General features: G+C 39.9%; 1 protein-coding gene across 9 annotated transcripts in view; it reads left to right on the top strand.

Annotated features, from left to right (window-relative positions):
* Positions 1 to 17,527, top strand: part of plcb4a (phospholipase C, beta 4a) — a 540,859-nt gene that overhangs the window by 429,318 nt on the left and 94,014 nt on the right. For all 9 annotated transcript variants that reach the window (XM_073051319.1, XM_073051318.1, XM_073051315.1 and 6 more), the window contains 3 exons: positions 4,120 to 4,270; positions 5,570 to 5,619; positions 7,753 to 7,818. In XM_073051319.1, coding sequence (XP_072907420.1) covers positions 4,120 to 4,270; positions 5,570 to 5,619; positions 7,753 to 7,818 — 267 coding nt within the window. The remainder of the gene's footprint in view (positions 1 to 4,119; positions 4,271 to 5,569; positions 5,620 to 7,752; positions 7,819 to 17,527) is intronic.

The following is a 17,527-nucleotide window of genomic DNA, read 5'->3' as shown; positions in this document are numbered from 1 at the left end:
TGCATTCATTTACAATTCTGGCACAATGAGCTCTCATTCGTACACTTTGAGTTCAGTTGTTTTGAAATATTTCTCTGCAGGACTAACTAAATCAACATTTGTTGCCAGGTTGCAATTAATTGGTGGAGCAATTGATTCATTAGTTATCATTATGACACTTATTATCCAACCAGTGTATCAAATACAGGATTATGGTTAATTGGGACACACCGGGGGACCAGTACATTTTGGCCCATTTAAGCAGCTGCTTCGATTAACTAAAGGTTCATGGAACTAGGTAAAATAGTATATAAAAAAACAAACTACTGTTTAACTCTGTAGCAAATTATGTATTTAAGTGAAATGCAGAACTAATTAGAGCACAACCAATGCTACTACAGTACTATAAAACTGGGCATTTGTTCCTATTAGTTATTGACAGGCATTCATGCAGCGTACACTGTCATGTATGAGATGTTCAGGGAGGGGTCGCACCTTTGGTGAAGGGGCTTGTTGTGTCCATTCTGAGGCTACTTAGTCATCTTTGGTCCTGACTGGACAGTCAACTCTCACCTGTGGATCAAAGTAGCCATTTGTTTGCAACAGTGATCACAACCCAGTACACAGCTTTGACAGGCAGGCCTCCTACCCCAACGAAATGGGGACAGGCCTGTCCTAGCGTGTGAAGTTAGCTTTGGCGGACTGGGCGGATGAGATCAACGGTGAGGTTCAATGGCCAAGAAGGTGGTTCTGCAATGCTTTGAGGAGAGTGAAGGCATGAAAAGACACAGAGGAAGTAATAGTTATCAACTGTTACCAAGGAAGACCCCAGTTTGTGATGACTGCTTCTACCACTGGATCTCATTTTTCCAAGGTTGCTAGCATGGAACTGTCCAGGCTCAACAGCTTTTCCACTTTAAAACTCTCCCACACGGGTTTCACTGTTGTCGTTGGATGCACCAGAGAACCCAGATGCTGCCTGTTCTTTTGATTGATAGTAAATGAACATAATTACCCCAGATGCCTAGTGCAGATAATGGACTGCCTTCATACAATGCTTTTGACGATTACGTTCTCCAACTCTTCATTTTTATTGTAACATTCAAGATGATTATCAATACCGTCAAATTCTTTGTAGCTTCAAAATTGCTGAATCAGTGAAATCATTTCATTTTCACTCCCAGCCGTTTCTGGCATTTCCAAGTCTGAATGATTGAAACTGCAGTGAACAAGACAGTTCTAACTTGTCTTGCTGCTTATTTCTGGCTAATTAGCAATGACAAAAGTCACTGCTTTTTGCTCACAAACACATGCAAAAGATGCTATTTAAAAACTGTTCACTCTTCAGCACAGTCTAGTGTCTAATAGCCACAGAAGTTCACACAACTGATGCTAGTTAGAAACTGCTCACCATCCCAATTATGCAGGATGGATAAAAGAAAAGGAATCCTGGCTATTTTTTCAATTAGTTTTTGTGCTTTAAGAGTGGTCCCATATAATGTGCTCCCCAATTAACGGATGAACTAATAACTGGAATCCATTGTATATTGATGGAAGGAAAACATGTACACTGTTTCCTTGCATCCCTATTGTACCTGGCCATGAAAAATCTTACCACTAAAAATGCACATAACTTAGAAAGGTACCTAAAGGTTGCACACTGAGAGAATCAAAAGGAGTGGGCATTGAGCCTTTTGTATAAATATCATAAGTAGCAATAAAAGTCTGGTCATAAAACAGTTGGATCTGAGGTAAATTTGCTTTTGAAGTTGATGAAGGATGTACATTTTAAAGGGGTTGAATAAAGTAAGGAGGCAAAGGAGTTAGGGAAGAAGAAGCAAATAATGTGGATTGCCAATCTGAATGTTTTGGCGCCAGAGGAAAGGGAAAAGTTTGAGATTTTTTTTCTCTCAGTTGCATTAATGAATGGATTAACAACATGATCAGTGATCTTGCAGTTGTATTTATTATTAATAAAACATGGCAATATTTTTAAGTAAAGAATAGTCAGTACATTACATTAGTAAAAAAAAGTACATTAGTAAAAACAAATTGGGTGAGTACTTTAGCAGCAATCTTCTAAGGAATTGGTTAGAACAAGCAGGGATTTTGGGGATATAGACAGGTGATCTTGATACAGAAAAGGAACTGTGGTATTCAGTCCAGCTCTGACAAGTAGAAGATCAAAGCTGTTAATCTCAACTTTAAGATGGAACCGGATAGGAATATAGGGTTAATGGCAAGAGCACAGAGATTTTAGCTAGAGACTAAATGCAGTTACTGCCTTTATTTTGTGTTGGGTTCCAAGTTAAAAGCTTCCAGCACCTTCTTTGTGGTGGTGTGTTGGGGAGGCAGCATTAAGAAGAGGGACGCCTCACGTCTTAATAAGCTGGTAAGGAAGGCGGGCTCTGTCATGGGCACAGAACTGGAGAGTATGACATCGGTAGCAGAGCGAAGGGCGCTGAGTAGGCTACGGTCAATCATGGAAAACCCTGAACATCCTCTGCATAGCACCATCCAGAGACAGAGAAGCAGCTTCAGCGGCAGGTTGCTATCGATGCAATGCTCCTCAGACAGGATGAAGAGATCATTACTCCCCAATGCCATTCGGCTTTACAATTCAACCGCCGGGGGTAAGATATGTTAAAGTGCCGGGGTTATGACTGAGCTTAAGTTACCATTCAATGTATTTTTTTTAAGTATTTTATTTTATGTATGTATTTTAAGTATTGTATGTAATTAGTTTTGCTACAATAAGTGTATGGGACATTGGAAAAAATGTTGAATTTCCCCATGGGGATGAATAAAGTATCTATCTATCTATCTATCTATCTATAACTTAATGTTATAATGTTGCAGAAGGATGTCGCTTTAGAACAGAGATAAGGTGGAATTTCTTTGGTCAGAGAGTGATAAATCTGTGGAATTCATTGCCGCAGACAGCTGCAAAGGTCAAGTCATTGGATACATTTAAAGCAAAGGTTGATAGGTTCTAAATTAATGAGGGTGTCAAAAGTTAGGGGAGGGAGCTAAAAGAGAATGGGGTTGAAAGGGAAATAAATTAGCCATGATGAAACAGCAAAACTGATTTGATAGACTGAATTGCCTAATTCTACTCCTAGATCTTATGGCCTTGTGTTAGATAAGCAATTTGTGTCCATTGCTAATGTTAATAAAGGTCAGGGTATGGATGTCAAAAAAGAGAAAGGAAGTACCAAGAATGAATTCTGAGGAGTCATAACATTATAGTATTTGAACAAAAGGTTTTAAACAAGTGCAGGACATGCATAGACATACAGGGGCAATGGCCGAAGCTGGAGTTGGAATTGGAAACTATAGAGAAGTAAGTGTGGATAAAATCCCTTTTTCACCGTCAATGAGCCCAGGTCACTAGGGCTAGGTGAATGAATCAGAAAGCGTTGAACATACGAGTGGAAGGCAATAATACAGAGCAATTATAAAGTAGGCAACAAGGTAGAACCAAAGGTTAGGTCAAAAGTGTTTACTTTTTCAGGAAAAAGTTGAATTTGATAAGAGTAATATCCTAATTGACTGCTTTGAATATTCAGGGCTGGAACTATGACAATATGTTACAGAGAGTAGATCTGCTGCTCAAGTACATTGAACCATTTAAACAACATTGATGGGGCACCTGACCATTTTCTTGCCCTTACAGAACCTATGTTTCTCTGACTCTGTTGGGTAACTAGCAGGACAGGAAACAGTCAGATTTCCTAAGCAACACCAACAAACTGCTGGAGGAACTCAGCAGGACAGGCAGCATCTGTGGAAAAGAGTAAACAGTTGATGTTTCAGGTCGAGACCCTTGTTCAGGACTGAGAGGGAAGGTGTGAGATGCCTGAATTAAAAGATGGGGATTTGGATTTCCAGCATCTGCAGGTTTTCTTGAGTCAGGTTTCCTGCTGAGGGTACTTGTATGGGTTAATGTGCTTTGAATGCTTTCCCTGTCGACTGTAATGAACAGAGAACAACTGGTTTAATTGGCCTTGATTTCATGTGAAGTGATAAGCTGTGTAGATTATTCCTCAGTTTCTGAGGAGGCACATTTTGGAAACATATCTTTGTCAAATATGTCTATCGTTTTATCACATATTGTATGTTGTCTGATTAAATTTCTAGAGTGATATAGCGGATGTGCCAAATGACAACACCAAAAATGACAAAAAAGGGAAAACTAATCCAGCCAAAGCAAGTGTAACACCACAAACCAGCTCAGAATTGAGGCAGAACTCGACTTCTGGCCAAGGAGTTGGAAATGATGCTAAGAAAGGTGATAACCAAGAGAGTAATATATCTTTATCATCAGTTGTTTTGTACACTATTAGATTAAAACATATCACCATTATGACTGTGAATATTGAGCAGGACTTCTCGGCAATAATATTCTTTTTACCTTCAGATTTGGGAAATGGTCCATTGTCCAGGTGCTTTTCACTCAATTTTCTGCATTTCTGCAGAGTGTTTATATATAGCTACCACCAGACTCCGAAGACAATTAAAATTTCAGACTAAGTGCCCTGATTTTCCAGCAAGCCAAGACCCAAGCTATTACAAAAGCAAATGTTCTGTTGCAGTAAAATGTTGAATTGAGCTTTCCCTTGAATCTGCCATCATGTTAAAATATATATCTACACTTGCCTACACTGAATCATGACTCAAACAGATGACTGCATTGGTTTCCTTCACGGCATTAACCACAGTCCAGTACAATAATTTTAAGTATGAGTTAGATGTTACTATTTGACCAGAAGACAGTGGAAAAGATGTTGTAAAACTGGATCTTTTTCTGGCTCATTTACTCACAGTGGCAATTTTAACTGGCTTATGAGATGCTTGTGCGATTTGCCTATTACTGTTACAGCCACTCCAGTATAAAAGTGCCCACAGCTGACTTTGGCACCACCATTGTAGCTGTGGTGACAGAGCACAGTTCAGAACATCTGTGAAAGGTTGCATAGTTACAGTGCAGCCATTTTCAATTTCAGAATTCATAGTCCTCTGATCAGCAAAATGGCGAGTGCAGCTAGTATTTAACCTATTATACAATTATTAGAAAATATTAGCAGATGTTACAGGATGCTTAACAATTTCAGGTGCTTATAATTTTCACGTACCTTTTGAATTCTTTACGCCAGATAAAATAGGGGGAAATAAGCAAATGAAAATATTTCATCTGGAAAACAAAACATGCAATGTTTTAATCTCCCGGGAAGATAAGCAACTGTATGTAAATATTTTTAAATGTAAAGCAGCGTGAAGCAACTCCCTGAGTTTAAGTGGCAAAAGTCCAACAAAGTTATTAATATTATCACATAGGTTGGAAGGTTGAGCTCTAATCCAGGTGGGCACCACAAGAGTAAACATCAGTCCTCTAGGTTGCCGATCTCCATCCTTAATTTCCTAAGTGCACTTACTGTTAGCCATGAAATATCTTAACATCACAAGTAAGTCTTTTATATCCTTGCAATGCAGTCTGATTGTTAAAAAATAATTGAGGAAGTATTTTAGATGTGCTTAATAACGAGTGTTTGATTTTTTTTTCCCCCTCCCACCACCCCATTCCTCCCAGATATAACACTGGTACCTCAGGTGAATATAGAGGACTTAAAGCAAATGAAGGTAATTTTGATGCAATATTTTAGAAACTACAGTTATTTTGATGTTATATTAATATGACATATGATACCTTTTGCTTCGCTGAGCACCAGTCCTATGGACAGGAGCATCTTCTATCAAACCGTTAGTAGTCAAGGATCTATGTGTCATGAGACAGTGTGTTACATTTACCGTAGCTGTGGCATCACAGAAAGGCTGGATCTGTGATATTTGAATGTTACCAAACAGCAATACATATTTTATTAGGTGGAACATCTCAAAAGGAAGCACCAAGGCCTAACGTATCCCTGACGTGGCTTCTGCACAAAGCACAGGCCACAGATCAAATACAGAGAGCCAAATGTTGTAAATAATCTGAAATTTGTGGCCTTCCTAGTGGGCGTTGCTTAACTGTTGATCATATAAACTGAACAAAAATGATCAAAAGGTTCTTTTTCTTGATAATCATGCAATTTTTTTTCCATCTTCAATCAGTATCATAAACCCTTCATGTCAGAGAATGGGTCTTCATTAAAGCACAAAAACAAAGTAAAATTGAATGCTATTGTCCAGAATATGTGTTGTCTTTGGGCTATGAAAGTTGAGGTGATAATTTCTTGGAATGATTTATATCGTGCTGGTCAGGGTTTAAAACCTAAAGAAGCCAATGGAGTGGCAAGTTAGGTTTGTGAACATCAAAATAGGAAACAAGTTACTTAGAGTTTTGGCTGGAGATCACAGGGCTGATGATCTCAGTATTAATTGTTGTAGAGATTCAGGTATCTGCCATATGGGAAGTTTAAACTATTGATGCTGCTGCAGTATTCAAGATCATGGGAGATTCCCAGAAGACCTCGTGCTTCTCATAGTTCCAGAGTATCAAGGCCAATCATGTTCTCTTGAAGTGTAGTTACTATTGAGGTATGTTTAATAATATGCCAGGTGTTCATTTATATTGAACATTGTCTGAGAGAGTAACCCACATGACTGATTCTAGCCAGAAGGTTCAGTATATTCAAGAGAGAAAGGATCTGTGATTTAGTATTTTGTTTTGCAAACCTTCATGTAAATTTTCTCCGCAGTTGGCAAGCTGCCGTTTATTCTGTGCTGTGTTTGGTTTATGCTTACCTCATTCTAAATTTCTACCCTTTAATCCTTCCTCAGAGTGATGTTGGGAAGATCTGAGAGAAAATTGTTCTCTGAATTAGAAAACCATCTTTTAGTAGGCTTGACAAAAAAATAGAGGGAGATTTTATTTCCAGGGAATCGCTTAGGATAAATAGCACCAGAGCAGGTCTTTCAACACAACAAATCTGTTCTGGTCATTTTGGCGCCCATCCTTTCTCATCTGAATCTATCAGAATAAATCACAAGTCCGTTCTGTCTTGTTTATATATATATATTTAACTACTTATGTTAAATATAACCTTAATCACCTGGTTAACATCAATTACATGGGTCACTCTCCCAGTTACTTTACTGGCTGATGCATGTCACAGCCTTACATGACAAAACATGGTCAATCATAATTCAGTTGAATAGTTTGCTTGTCCCAGTGCAGGCTGAGAGCATGAGTTTTGTTGCTCATTTTATTCAGTAAAACTTAAATGTATGATAGGGTTATGTAGGTAAAACAATTTTTTTTTGCAGATTGAGGAATTGGGTTGGAGTAGGTAAATATTGATTAATAGGGTAAGGAAGAAACCAGTGGAAAAGACCTACTGAAGGCATTTTGTTTATACATGTAAATTTGTATTCTCGTGTTAAGCTTTAGTAGTTTAGGGCAAATGCAATAAGTTTTAAGCATCTTTACAGTAATAATATTTAGTTTTGTATCTCAATGTGAAGAAAATATGCATCAGGCTGTTGGTTAGAACAACATAGAGCTCATTAAGTCTGTCAGTACTGTTAAAGGTAAAAAAAAATCTGTATATCCTTTTTTATAATCTTGTCATTTTTGTGTGTAGTGAATAAAATGAAAATAATGACCAGTTTGCAAAGGAAAGCCTAAAAACAATTAGGTTGCTGTTACAACAAAGCAATAGAATAATGGATTATGATCTTTTTAAATCAAAAAAGGACATAATCCAGGATTCCCATTGTGATTATGTTCCTTTTTCAAATGCAAACAAATTGTTTCATTGCTTGATATTGCAGGCCTATCTAAAACTGCAGAAGAAACAACAAAAAGAGCTGAGTGCCCTAAAGAAAAAGCATGCCAAGGTATGTGTGCATCATTCGTATTTCTTTCTCATACAAGGTTTGTAGGTATTGCTGGCTGCCATTTGTTGCGCCTTTTTTTTGGGGGTATATAAAAGTCCACCTATGCATGTGTAGACAGCAAACAGTGTGGTACACTGGTACATCACTGAGAAATATATCTAGACGTCACTATCTATGTTGGAGTGTTTTCATTTATTGCTGAGCAGATGCACAGTGAACCAGTAATAAAAATCAGACTTGGAATCCGTTTAATAAGATCAACATTTTCATCAGCTTTTCAACATTAATGAAAGATGTTTCATGCAGCACAGACAAATGTAGTAGATCACAATTGCATTTATTCAAGGCATTGCATTTTTCTGCCATGTACCTAATTCTGGCTAGCAATAACTTGAACAAAGGATAAAAGATTTTAAAGGAATATTAGACCAAATGTGTTTTTATTTTATTTTTCCAACTTTACCCATCTGTTCTGTACTTCAAGGTTTTGACATCAGTTGGCCTTCAATTGCCTCCCAATCTTTTCCAAAGCCGGTTGAGGGAGTTGAATGCATGGTGGAGTGCTGAGGGAATGCTGCAGTGTTCTGGGCTGTCCATTGAACAAGGCTCTGTTTGCTCTATCACAGTAATGCAGATCTTCTATATTTTTATGAAAAGATGTACAGAGGAGTTTTTCTGGTATCTTAATCCATTTACCTGAATTAATTGAGATCAAGTTACAGATTGTGGATTGAACTGGGATCCTCCTTATTCTCTGTAACAAGATTATTCACTGAATGAATGTGCTGACCTTCAGGGCTATTCACTATGAACATTACTAACATGGATTTGAAGGCTAAAAATATTACTGTAAATGCTTAACATTACAGTGTAGAAGTTAGATTTGATGGCAAAAGAAAAAGGTTTATGCTTTTGTTTTAACAACGGTCCGAGGAGCAGTCCAGATTTTCTCAGTCATAGTGACAAACACTGCTACTGCAGAGACACTTGAAGCATGAATCATGTCTAAATAGCATTGAGCACTGACCTTGCTTTAATTTCATGGGTCAGTACTCATTTTGATGTTTCAGGTGAACTTGGCAAAAGTACGTCCAAGTGGATATTTGTCCTTGAGAGAGGAAGGTGAAAAGTAGTGCATTGCAGTAGACTTGAAGGCGAGGGGAAAGCGTTACTGACACCGCTATTGGGACAGAGAAAAAAAAATTCCCAGAAGTAAATGACTGCTGGTTTTGTGGGAGGACAGAGTGCCCCAGTGTCCTTCAATGCAGTGAAGACAAATGCTGCGTGAGGAAGGTATGCAGAGAAGTAAAGCATTGTTTGACTTTGAGCACCCCACACAGGGCAACAGAAGAAGAGGGGTAAAGTTCAAGATAAATTAATTATGGAAGCACATATGTCACCATATGCGACCCTGAGATTCATTTCCCTGGGGGCACACTCATAAAATCCGTATCAGAACAATAACCATGATAGAATCAATGAAAGGCCACACCAACTGGGCGTTCTGCTAGTGTGTAAAAGACAAAAAACTGTGCAAATACAAAAATAAAAAATAGTGATATTAAATAAATAAGCAATACATATTGAGAACGTGAGATGAAGAGTCCGTGAAAGTAAGTTGAAAATGGAAGAGATGTGGGTGAGGGCAGCTCCACCATCAACAGTGCCCTCACTCGCATCTCTTACATTTCGTGCACATCTGCCCTCATACCATCTTCCCGCCACCACTCCAGGGATAGGGTTCCTCTTGTTCTCACCAACCATGCCACAAGCCTCCACATCCAGCACATAGTTCTACATAACTTCTAACATCTCCAATGGGATCCCACCACCAAGCACATTTTTCCCTCCCCTCCACTTTTCATTTTCCGCAGGGATCGCTCCCTTCACGACTCACTTGTCCGTTCATCCCTGCCCACTGATCTCTCTCCTGGTACTTATCCTTGAAAGCAGAACAAATGCCACGCTTGCCTCTACACCTCCTCCCCTCACTACCATTCAGGGCCCCAAACAGTCCTTCCATATGAGGCAACACTTCACCTGTGAGTCTGTTGGGGTCGCCTACTGTATCTGCTGCTCCTGATATGGCCTCCTGAGTATCAGTGAGACCTGATGTAGATTGGGAGACCGCTTCATCGAGCACCTTCACTCCATCCACCACAAAAAGCAGGATTTCCCTGTGGCCGCCTATTTCAATTCTAATTCCCGTTCCAATTCGGACATGTCAGTCCAAGGCTTCCTTGATGATGTCACACTCAGTTTGGAAGAGCAACACCTTATATTCTGTCTGGGTAACCTCCAACTTGATGGCATAAACCATAAAACATTACAGTACAGAAACAGGCCTTTTGGCCCTTCTTGGCTGTGCCAAACTATTTTTCTGCCTCGTCCCACTGACCTGCACCTGGACCATATCCCTCCATACACCTCTCATCCATGTACCTGTCCAAGTTTCTCTTAAATGTTAACAGTGAGCCCGCATTTACCACTTCATCTGGCAGCTCATTCCACACTCCCACCACTCTCTGTGTGAAGAAGCCCCCCTTAATGTTCCCTTTAAACTTTTCCCCCTTCACCCTTAACCCATGTCCTCTGGTTTTTTTCTCCACTAGCCTCAGTGGAAAAAGCCTGCTTGCATTCACTCTATCTATACCCATCATAATTTTATATACCTCGATCAAATCTCCCCTCGTTCTCCTACGCTCCGGGGAATAAAGTCCTAACCTATTAAACATTTCTCTGTAACTCAGTTTCTCAAGTCCCAGCAACATCCTTGTAAACTTTCTCTGCACTCTTTTAACCTTATTAATATCCTTCCTGTAATTCAGTGACCAAAACTGCACACAATACTCCAAATTCGGCCTTACCAATGCCTTATACAACCTCACCATAACATTCCAACTCTTTTACTCAATACTTTGATTTATAATGGCCGATGTACCAAAAGCTCTCATTACTACCCTATCTATCTGTGATACCACTTTTAGGGAACTTAGTATCTGTTTTCCTAGATCCCTCTGTTCTGCTGCACTCCTCAGTGCCCTACCATTTATCTTGTATGTTCCACCTTGGTTTTTCCTTCCAAAGTGCAATACCTCACACTTGTCTGTATTAAACTCCATCTGCCATTTTTCAGCCCATTTTTCCATCTGGTCCAAATCCCTCTGCAAGCTTTGAAAACCTTCCTCACTGCCCACTACACCTCCAATCTTTGTATTGTCAGCAAATTTGCTGATCCAATTTACCACATTATCATTCAGATCATTGATCTAGATGACAAATTACAATGGACCCAGCACTGATCCCTGTGGCACACGACTTGTCACAGGCCTCCACTCAGAGAAGCAATCCTCCACTACCACTCTCTGGCTTCTCCCATTGAGCCAATGTCTCATCCAATTTACTACCTCACCATGTATACCTAGCAACTGAATTTTCCTAACTAACCTCCCATGCGGGACCTTGTCAAAGGCCTTACTGAAGTCCATGTAGACAACATCCACTGCCTTCCCTTCATCCACTTTCCTTGTAACCTCTTTGAAAAACGCTAACAGATTTGTTAAACGTGACCTACCACGCATAAAGCCGTGTTGACTCTCCCTAATAAGTCCCTGTCTATCTAAGTACTTGTAGATCCTACCTCTTAGTACTCCTTCCAATAATTTACCTACTACCGACGTCAAACTTACCGGCCTATAATTTCCCGGATTACATGTGCATCGATTTCTCTAACCTTTGGTAATTGCACCACCCTGCCTTCACCAGTCCCTATATCCGTTTTCCCCTCTCACCTTCTCTTCTTACCAGCCCATCACCTTCCTCTGGTGCTTCTCCCCTTTTCTTTCTTTTATGGTATTCTGTCCTCTCCTATCAGATTTCCTCCTTCTCCAGCCCTTTATCTCTTCAACTAATCAACTTTCCTGCTGTTTATTTCACCCCTCCCCCTCTCTTGGTTTCACCAATCACCTGCTACATTGTGCTTCTTCCTCTCCTCCACCCACCTTCTTCTGACTTCTTCCCTTCCTTTCCGGTCCCGATGAAGTGTCTCGGCCCAAAACGTTGACTGTTTAGGCTTTTCCACAGATGCTCCCTGGCCTGCTGAGTTCCTCCAGCATTTCGTGTGTGTAGCTTGTTGGTTAGTTTTGAGGGGATGATAGTATTGAATGCCAAGCTGTAGTCAATAAAGAGCATCCGGATGTAGGCATCTTTGCTGTCCAGTTGTTCCAGGGTTGAGTGAAGAGCCAATGAGATGGCATCTCCTGTGGACCTGTTATGCAGTGGGTAAATTGGAGCTGATCCAAGTCACTTCTCAGGCAGGAGTTGATATGTTTCATCACCAACCTTTCAAAACACTTCATCACTGTGGATGTGGATGATAGTCATTGAGGCGAGTTTCCATGGTCTTCCTAGGCACCAATATAGGTGAAGCCTACTTGAAGAAGATGAGTTCCTCAGGCTACCGAAGCGAGAGGTTAAAAATATCAGTTAACACTTTGGCCAGTTGAGCAGCACAGGTCATTAGTACTTGGCTAGATACTCCATCTGGGGCAGACCTTTTCGTGGTTTCACCCTCCTAAAGGATGCTTACATATGGACCTCACTGACTGAAATCACAGAATCATCAAGGGGCTGAGGGAGTTCATGGTGGTTCCGCCATGCTTTGATAGTCAAAGTGAGCATAGAAGATACTAAGCACATCTGAAAGTGAAGCCCTGTTGTCACCTTTGTCATTTGATTTTTCTTTATAAGAGGTAATAGCATTCTAGCCTTGCCACAACTGTCAAGCATCCTTCATTGATTCAAGTTTAGTCTGGATTTGCCACTTTGCCCATGAGATGGCTTTTCGGAGATTGTATCTGGATCTCATGTAACCTTCTTGGTCTCCAGGCTTGGATGCCTCTAATTTGTCCTGCAGCAGATTGTGGATCTCATGGGTCACCTCTGTCTTCTGGTTGTGGAGGATTTTGTAGGGACACGCTCGAATACAACTTTATAAAGTTCATGACAACCATAGTGTGTTTGTTCTTTCAGACCCACAGATGACTCCTTGAACATGGCCCAGTCCACCAACTGGAAACAATTCCATAACCACTCCTCTGCCTCCCCCGACTCTGCCTTCCCCTGTTGTCCTAATCTCTGGAGCCTTGCCCTTTAGTCTTTGCCTGTATGCAGATAAGAGAAAGACAGCCAAGAGATCAGATTTCCCAAAGTACAATCTGGGCATGGAATGGTAGGCATCCTACCATAGATCACACTAGCTATGATCTAGTGTCTTGGGACCTCTGGTGCTACAGGTTATATGCTGATGGTAATTGGACAAGGATTTCTTCAAACAAGCCTTATTGAAGACCCCAACTATGATTTGAAATAAGTTGGGGTGGATTGTTTCTTGTTTGGTTATGGCATCATCTCTTGGAAAAATAGAATGAAGGACACTTAACTGTTAGGTGTACAAGGTCGGGTAAACATGAGTTTGATTTAACTGCCACATCAGAACACTAGCTGAGAGTTCACCATGAAACACACACCTCCATCTTTTGCCTTTTCTGAATCAGCAGTTTGGTTCATCCTGTGAACTGTGAAGCCTTCAGGTCTGATTGTCTGTCTGGCATGCTGGGAGTGAGCCAAGTCTCAGTTAAACATAGAACACAACAATCTTTCATTTCCCTTCAATACAGCAATCTTACCCTCGAGTCCTCAGTTTTGTTCTCCAGCCACTGCACGTGATCAGTTGTAATCAGATACCCCATCATCTGCATTCACTGCTGGAAATAGCTGATCATGTTACCAGGTGAAGCAAAATAAAAAGAAGCACCTGTACCTCTCAATAATGCACTGTGTTCACTTACAATAGACTCTCTTTTACATTCTGTGAAGTATATTAAAGGCATATCATTTCAGTTTCTGGCTCAAAGAGAGAACAATGACTTTACAATGCCTGATGCACAATTGCCAATAAAATTACTCAGATCATGTTTTGCAGATGGTATATCTGTGCGCTACAAACATGTTTATTTCCCTCCTCCAAGATAAAGAAGCCCACTGTAGCGATATGCAGAAGTCCAATAGGAGTAGATACCTGCACTTTCAGTGCCAGATCTTAGGATTATGTGCTTCATTCTTCCCCCCTCATTTTGTTCCTACTTTGTCTTCAATGATGGTCCAACCTCTACCCTTCCTAAAGTGTCGCTGAGGAACAATGGTCACTAGCTGTAAAGATGGCAGCAACACTGCACAGCACATTTTATCATTTATTCTTTGCCCTACATCCAGTTTTAGTGCAGCAGAACTATGTCCAATAACCTCACCTCACTGCTTTTTAAGTGCCCTATCAAATTAAAAATACTAGCCCATATGCCAGGAGTGGCCAACTTTTTACATTCCATGCGTCAATTTTTTCACGCACGAGTTCAGATGCACCATACAACTCTTGTACCCCCATTCAATTCTCATAAAAATATGTTAATATAGACATATTTAGCATTTTACATGATATATTGATTTAATATAAAAACAAGATAAACATTTCTTACCTTAATGAGACTTCTAACAAATATATTTTGTTTTCTTTTGATTTCTTCCTTTTTCTTAATCACATATTCTTTCTGTAACTCAGACCCGAGCACAAGCTTCAATTTTCCTTCTATTTCAGTCTGATGTTGCATTTTATAGTGTCTATTAAGATCATGTCTTCTATTATGTGAGCAAGTGTTTTCACGAACAATGCACAACGGTTTTCCTGATGGACCCACTGTAAGTAAGAACTAATTTTCCCACTGTTCATTGAATTCACGCTTACCATCACTTTCTGCTTTTCCTTAGCACTGTGATGGGTAACTGAATGTAAAAACAAGGCTTAATTTTGGAAAAAGTACAAAACTGCAAATGTTCACAAAGGACAAACAAAGCACAGCTCCGTAGCGCACGAGTGTCAATTGTAAACTGACTGGCAAAAACCCGTGACGCACCGCTGGTGCAGACGCCTGGCGCCTCAAGATCTAACAAGTATCAAACGTGTATGGAACAGTTATGGAACGACTACAGAACAAAAGTCCTTCTTTCCTAGTCTGACTCATTGAACATTTTTTAAAATTGAAAACAGATTAATGTGAAAGAAGATAACATTTGCCAAAAGATGTGCACGAAATAATAAAATCGCTGAAATTAATTGCGAAGTTTTAGATATATTCTCAGTAAAACCCATTTCTAGCTCTAAGCTACTTGAATTCCTGTTACAGATTTTTTTTCTACAAATCGGTTTTTGGTTAATACGTACTTTTTGCATGAGTAGGTGTACTTTTTATTATTATCACTGGGGTGCAATGCACCACTTCTAATAATCCAATGCGCCACTTTTGGCACATGAATTAGAACTGCACTCCTGCAGACAAGAAGTCTGACTTCTAGGTGGTGAAAAGGGTTAGGGGGTCAGGATTATATCAGAATCAGGTTTAATATCACAGGCATATATTGTGAAGTTTGTTAACTTAGCAGCAGCAGTACAATGCAAAACATGATAATATAGAAAACAAAATAAGTAAATCAATTACAGTAAGTACATACATGTATATTAGTTAAATTTAAAAAGTGCAAAAACTGAAATAATATTTTAAAAAGTGAGTAGTGTCCATGGGTTAATGTCCATTTAGGAATTGGATGACAGAGGGGAAGGTGTTCCTGAATCACTGAATGTGTGCCCTCAGGTATCTGTACCTCCTTCCTGATGGTAACAATGAGAAGAGGGCATGTCCTAGGTGATGGGGCTCCTTAGTAAGGAACACCTGATGCATAATTGATCCTGGCCACCTCCAGTTACCTCTATTTAGGAATGTTTGGTGAAAAGGGGAGAGTTCATGGAGAGGATTTAAAACAAAATGGGGAGAGAATTGCAGAGATGAAGGGAGATATTTACAGAATTTAGCTCCTGCACAGTTGAAGACACAGTCCCCAGCAATTAGAAGCACAAATGCAGGTAAGATCAGAATTAGAGGAGGACTGTGTGACCCAGGGGACTTAAGAGGCCAGTAAAAGGTACAGAGCAAGTGGGAGGAATGGCTATGGAGAAATGTGAAAGCAAAAATGCAAATTTTCCAAATGGAGAAACTCAAAGTTTAGTTTAAGATGTCAGATGAAGGCATTTTGGTCAGACAGGAGTACACATGTGCACACAAATGTTTGCTGTGAAGTAGTTTGGTGAACATGTTGTTTAGGGAAGGTGTCCAACTTCTATCAAAGGCATCCAAGGTGCTTTACTGGCGCAGGAGAACTGCCAGTGAAAGGTGTTACATTTGTAGAGGATGAGACAAGGTGTACACAAAGTTAAGATGTGATAAGCAAGAGAAGTCCTGCAGAATGAGGAACGGCATGGAATGGCAGAGAAGGTCCTGCGGTTTCACTCTGTCATCTTGTGGCATCCAGAGGTTCCACCCACATCCATGACCCTGGTAAGATAAAGTATCATGGTTATATCACATCATCGCTCTCTTCTGGGGGGTGTATGACCTGTACAAAATGGATGGGTTGCACCTGAAGCAGAGGGCAGTAAACTTCTGGGCAGGTTTGTTAGAGCTATTGGGAAGGGTTTAAACTAATTTGGCATGGCGATGGTAACTGGAGTGAAGGGACTCAAGATAGGATGGGATGGTAAAAAAAGCAAATTATCTGGATGTGGGATCGGGACAATGTCAAAAACAAGAAGAAAAGATGATTGGTTTCAGGATCAGCCCTACAGCCAAATTATTCTTGAAAATCTAATATATACTGCAAGGACCAAATACAAATATTGACCTGCCACTTTGCTCTCCTGTTGTGCTGACAGAATGTGTGCTGGCAGAGAACAAGAAGAGTACTTAGGCAAAACAATTGCACTGGCACATTTCAGTGGCATGTGTTATGTAATGAACCAGAAGCGATTAGGGAGATTAAGGTAAAGGAACCCCTAGGAGATAGTGATCACAATATGGTTGAGTTCAGTTTGAAGTTTGATAGGGAGAAAGTAAAGTCTGATGTAGCAGTACTTCCAGTGGAGTAAAGGAAATTACAGTGGTATGAGAGAGGAGTTGGCTAAAGTAAATTGGAAGGAAATGCTGGCAGAGATGACAGCAAAACAGCAATGGCTTGAGTTTCTGGGGAAAAGGAGAAAGGTTGAGGATAGACGTATTCCAAAAACAAGGAAATATTCAAATGGCAATGTAGTACAATCATGCCTGACAAGGAAAGTCAAGTTAATGCACAAGCAAAAGGGAGGGCATACAACAAAATAAAAATTAGCAAAAAGATTTGGGATTGGGAAGCTTTTAAAAACAGAGAGACTAAAAAAATAATTATGATGGAAAAGATGAAATATGAAAGCAAGCTAGCAAACAATATCAAAGTGCATAGTAAAAGCTTTTTCAAGTACAGTATATAAAAAATCAAAGAGAGATGAGAGTGGATATAGGACCTCTAGAAAATGAGGCTGGAGAAATAATAATGGGAGACAATGAGATAGCAGATGAACTAAATGAGTATTTTGCATCAGTCTTCACTGTGGAAGACACTAGTAGTTTGTCAGATGTTGAAGGGTGTGAAGGAAGAAAAGTGAGTGCAGTTACTATTACAAGGGAGAAGCTGAAAGACGTAAATGTGCATAAGTCACCTGAACTAGATGAACTGCACCCTAGAGTTCTGAAAGAGTTAGCAGTAGAGATTGTGGAGGCAATAGTAATGA

This window comes from Hemitrygon akajei, chromosome 7, assembly GCF_048418815.1.
Source record: "Hemitrygon akajei chromosome 7, sHemAka1.3, whole genome shotgun sequence".
In the NCBI taxonomy this organism is placed as follows: domain Eukaryota; kingdom Metazoa; phylum Chordata; class Chondrichthyes; order Myliobatiformes; family Dasyatidae; genus Hemitrygon; species Hemitrygon akajei.
This window is presented reverse-complemented; position numbering and strand designations above follow the sequence as displayed.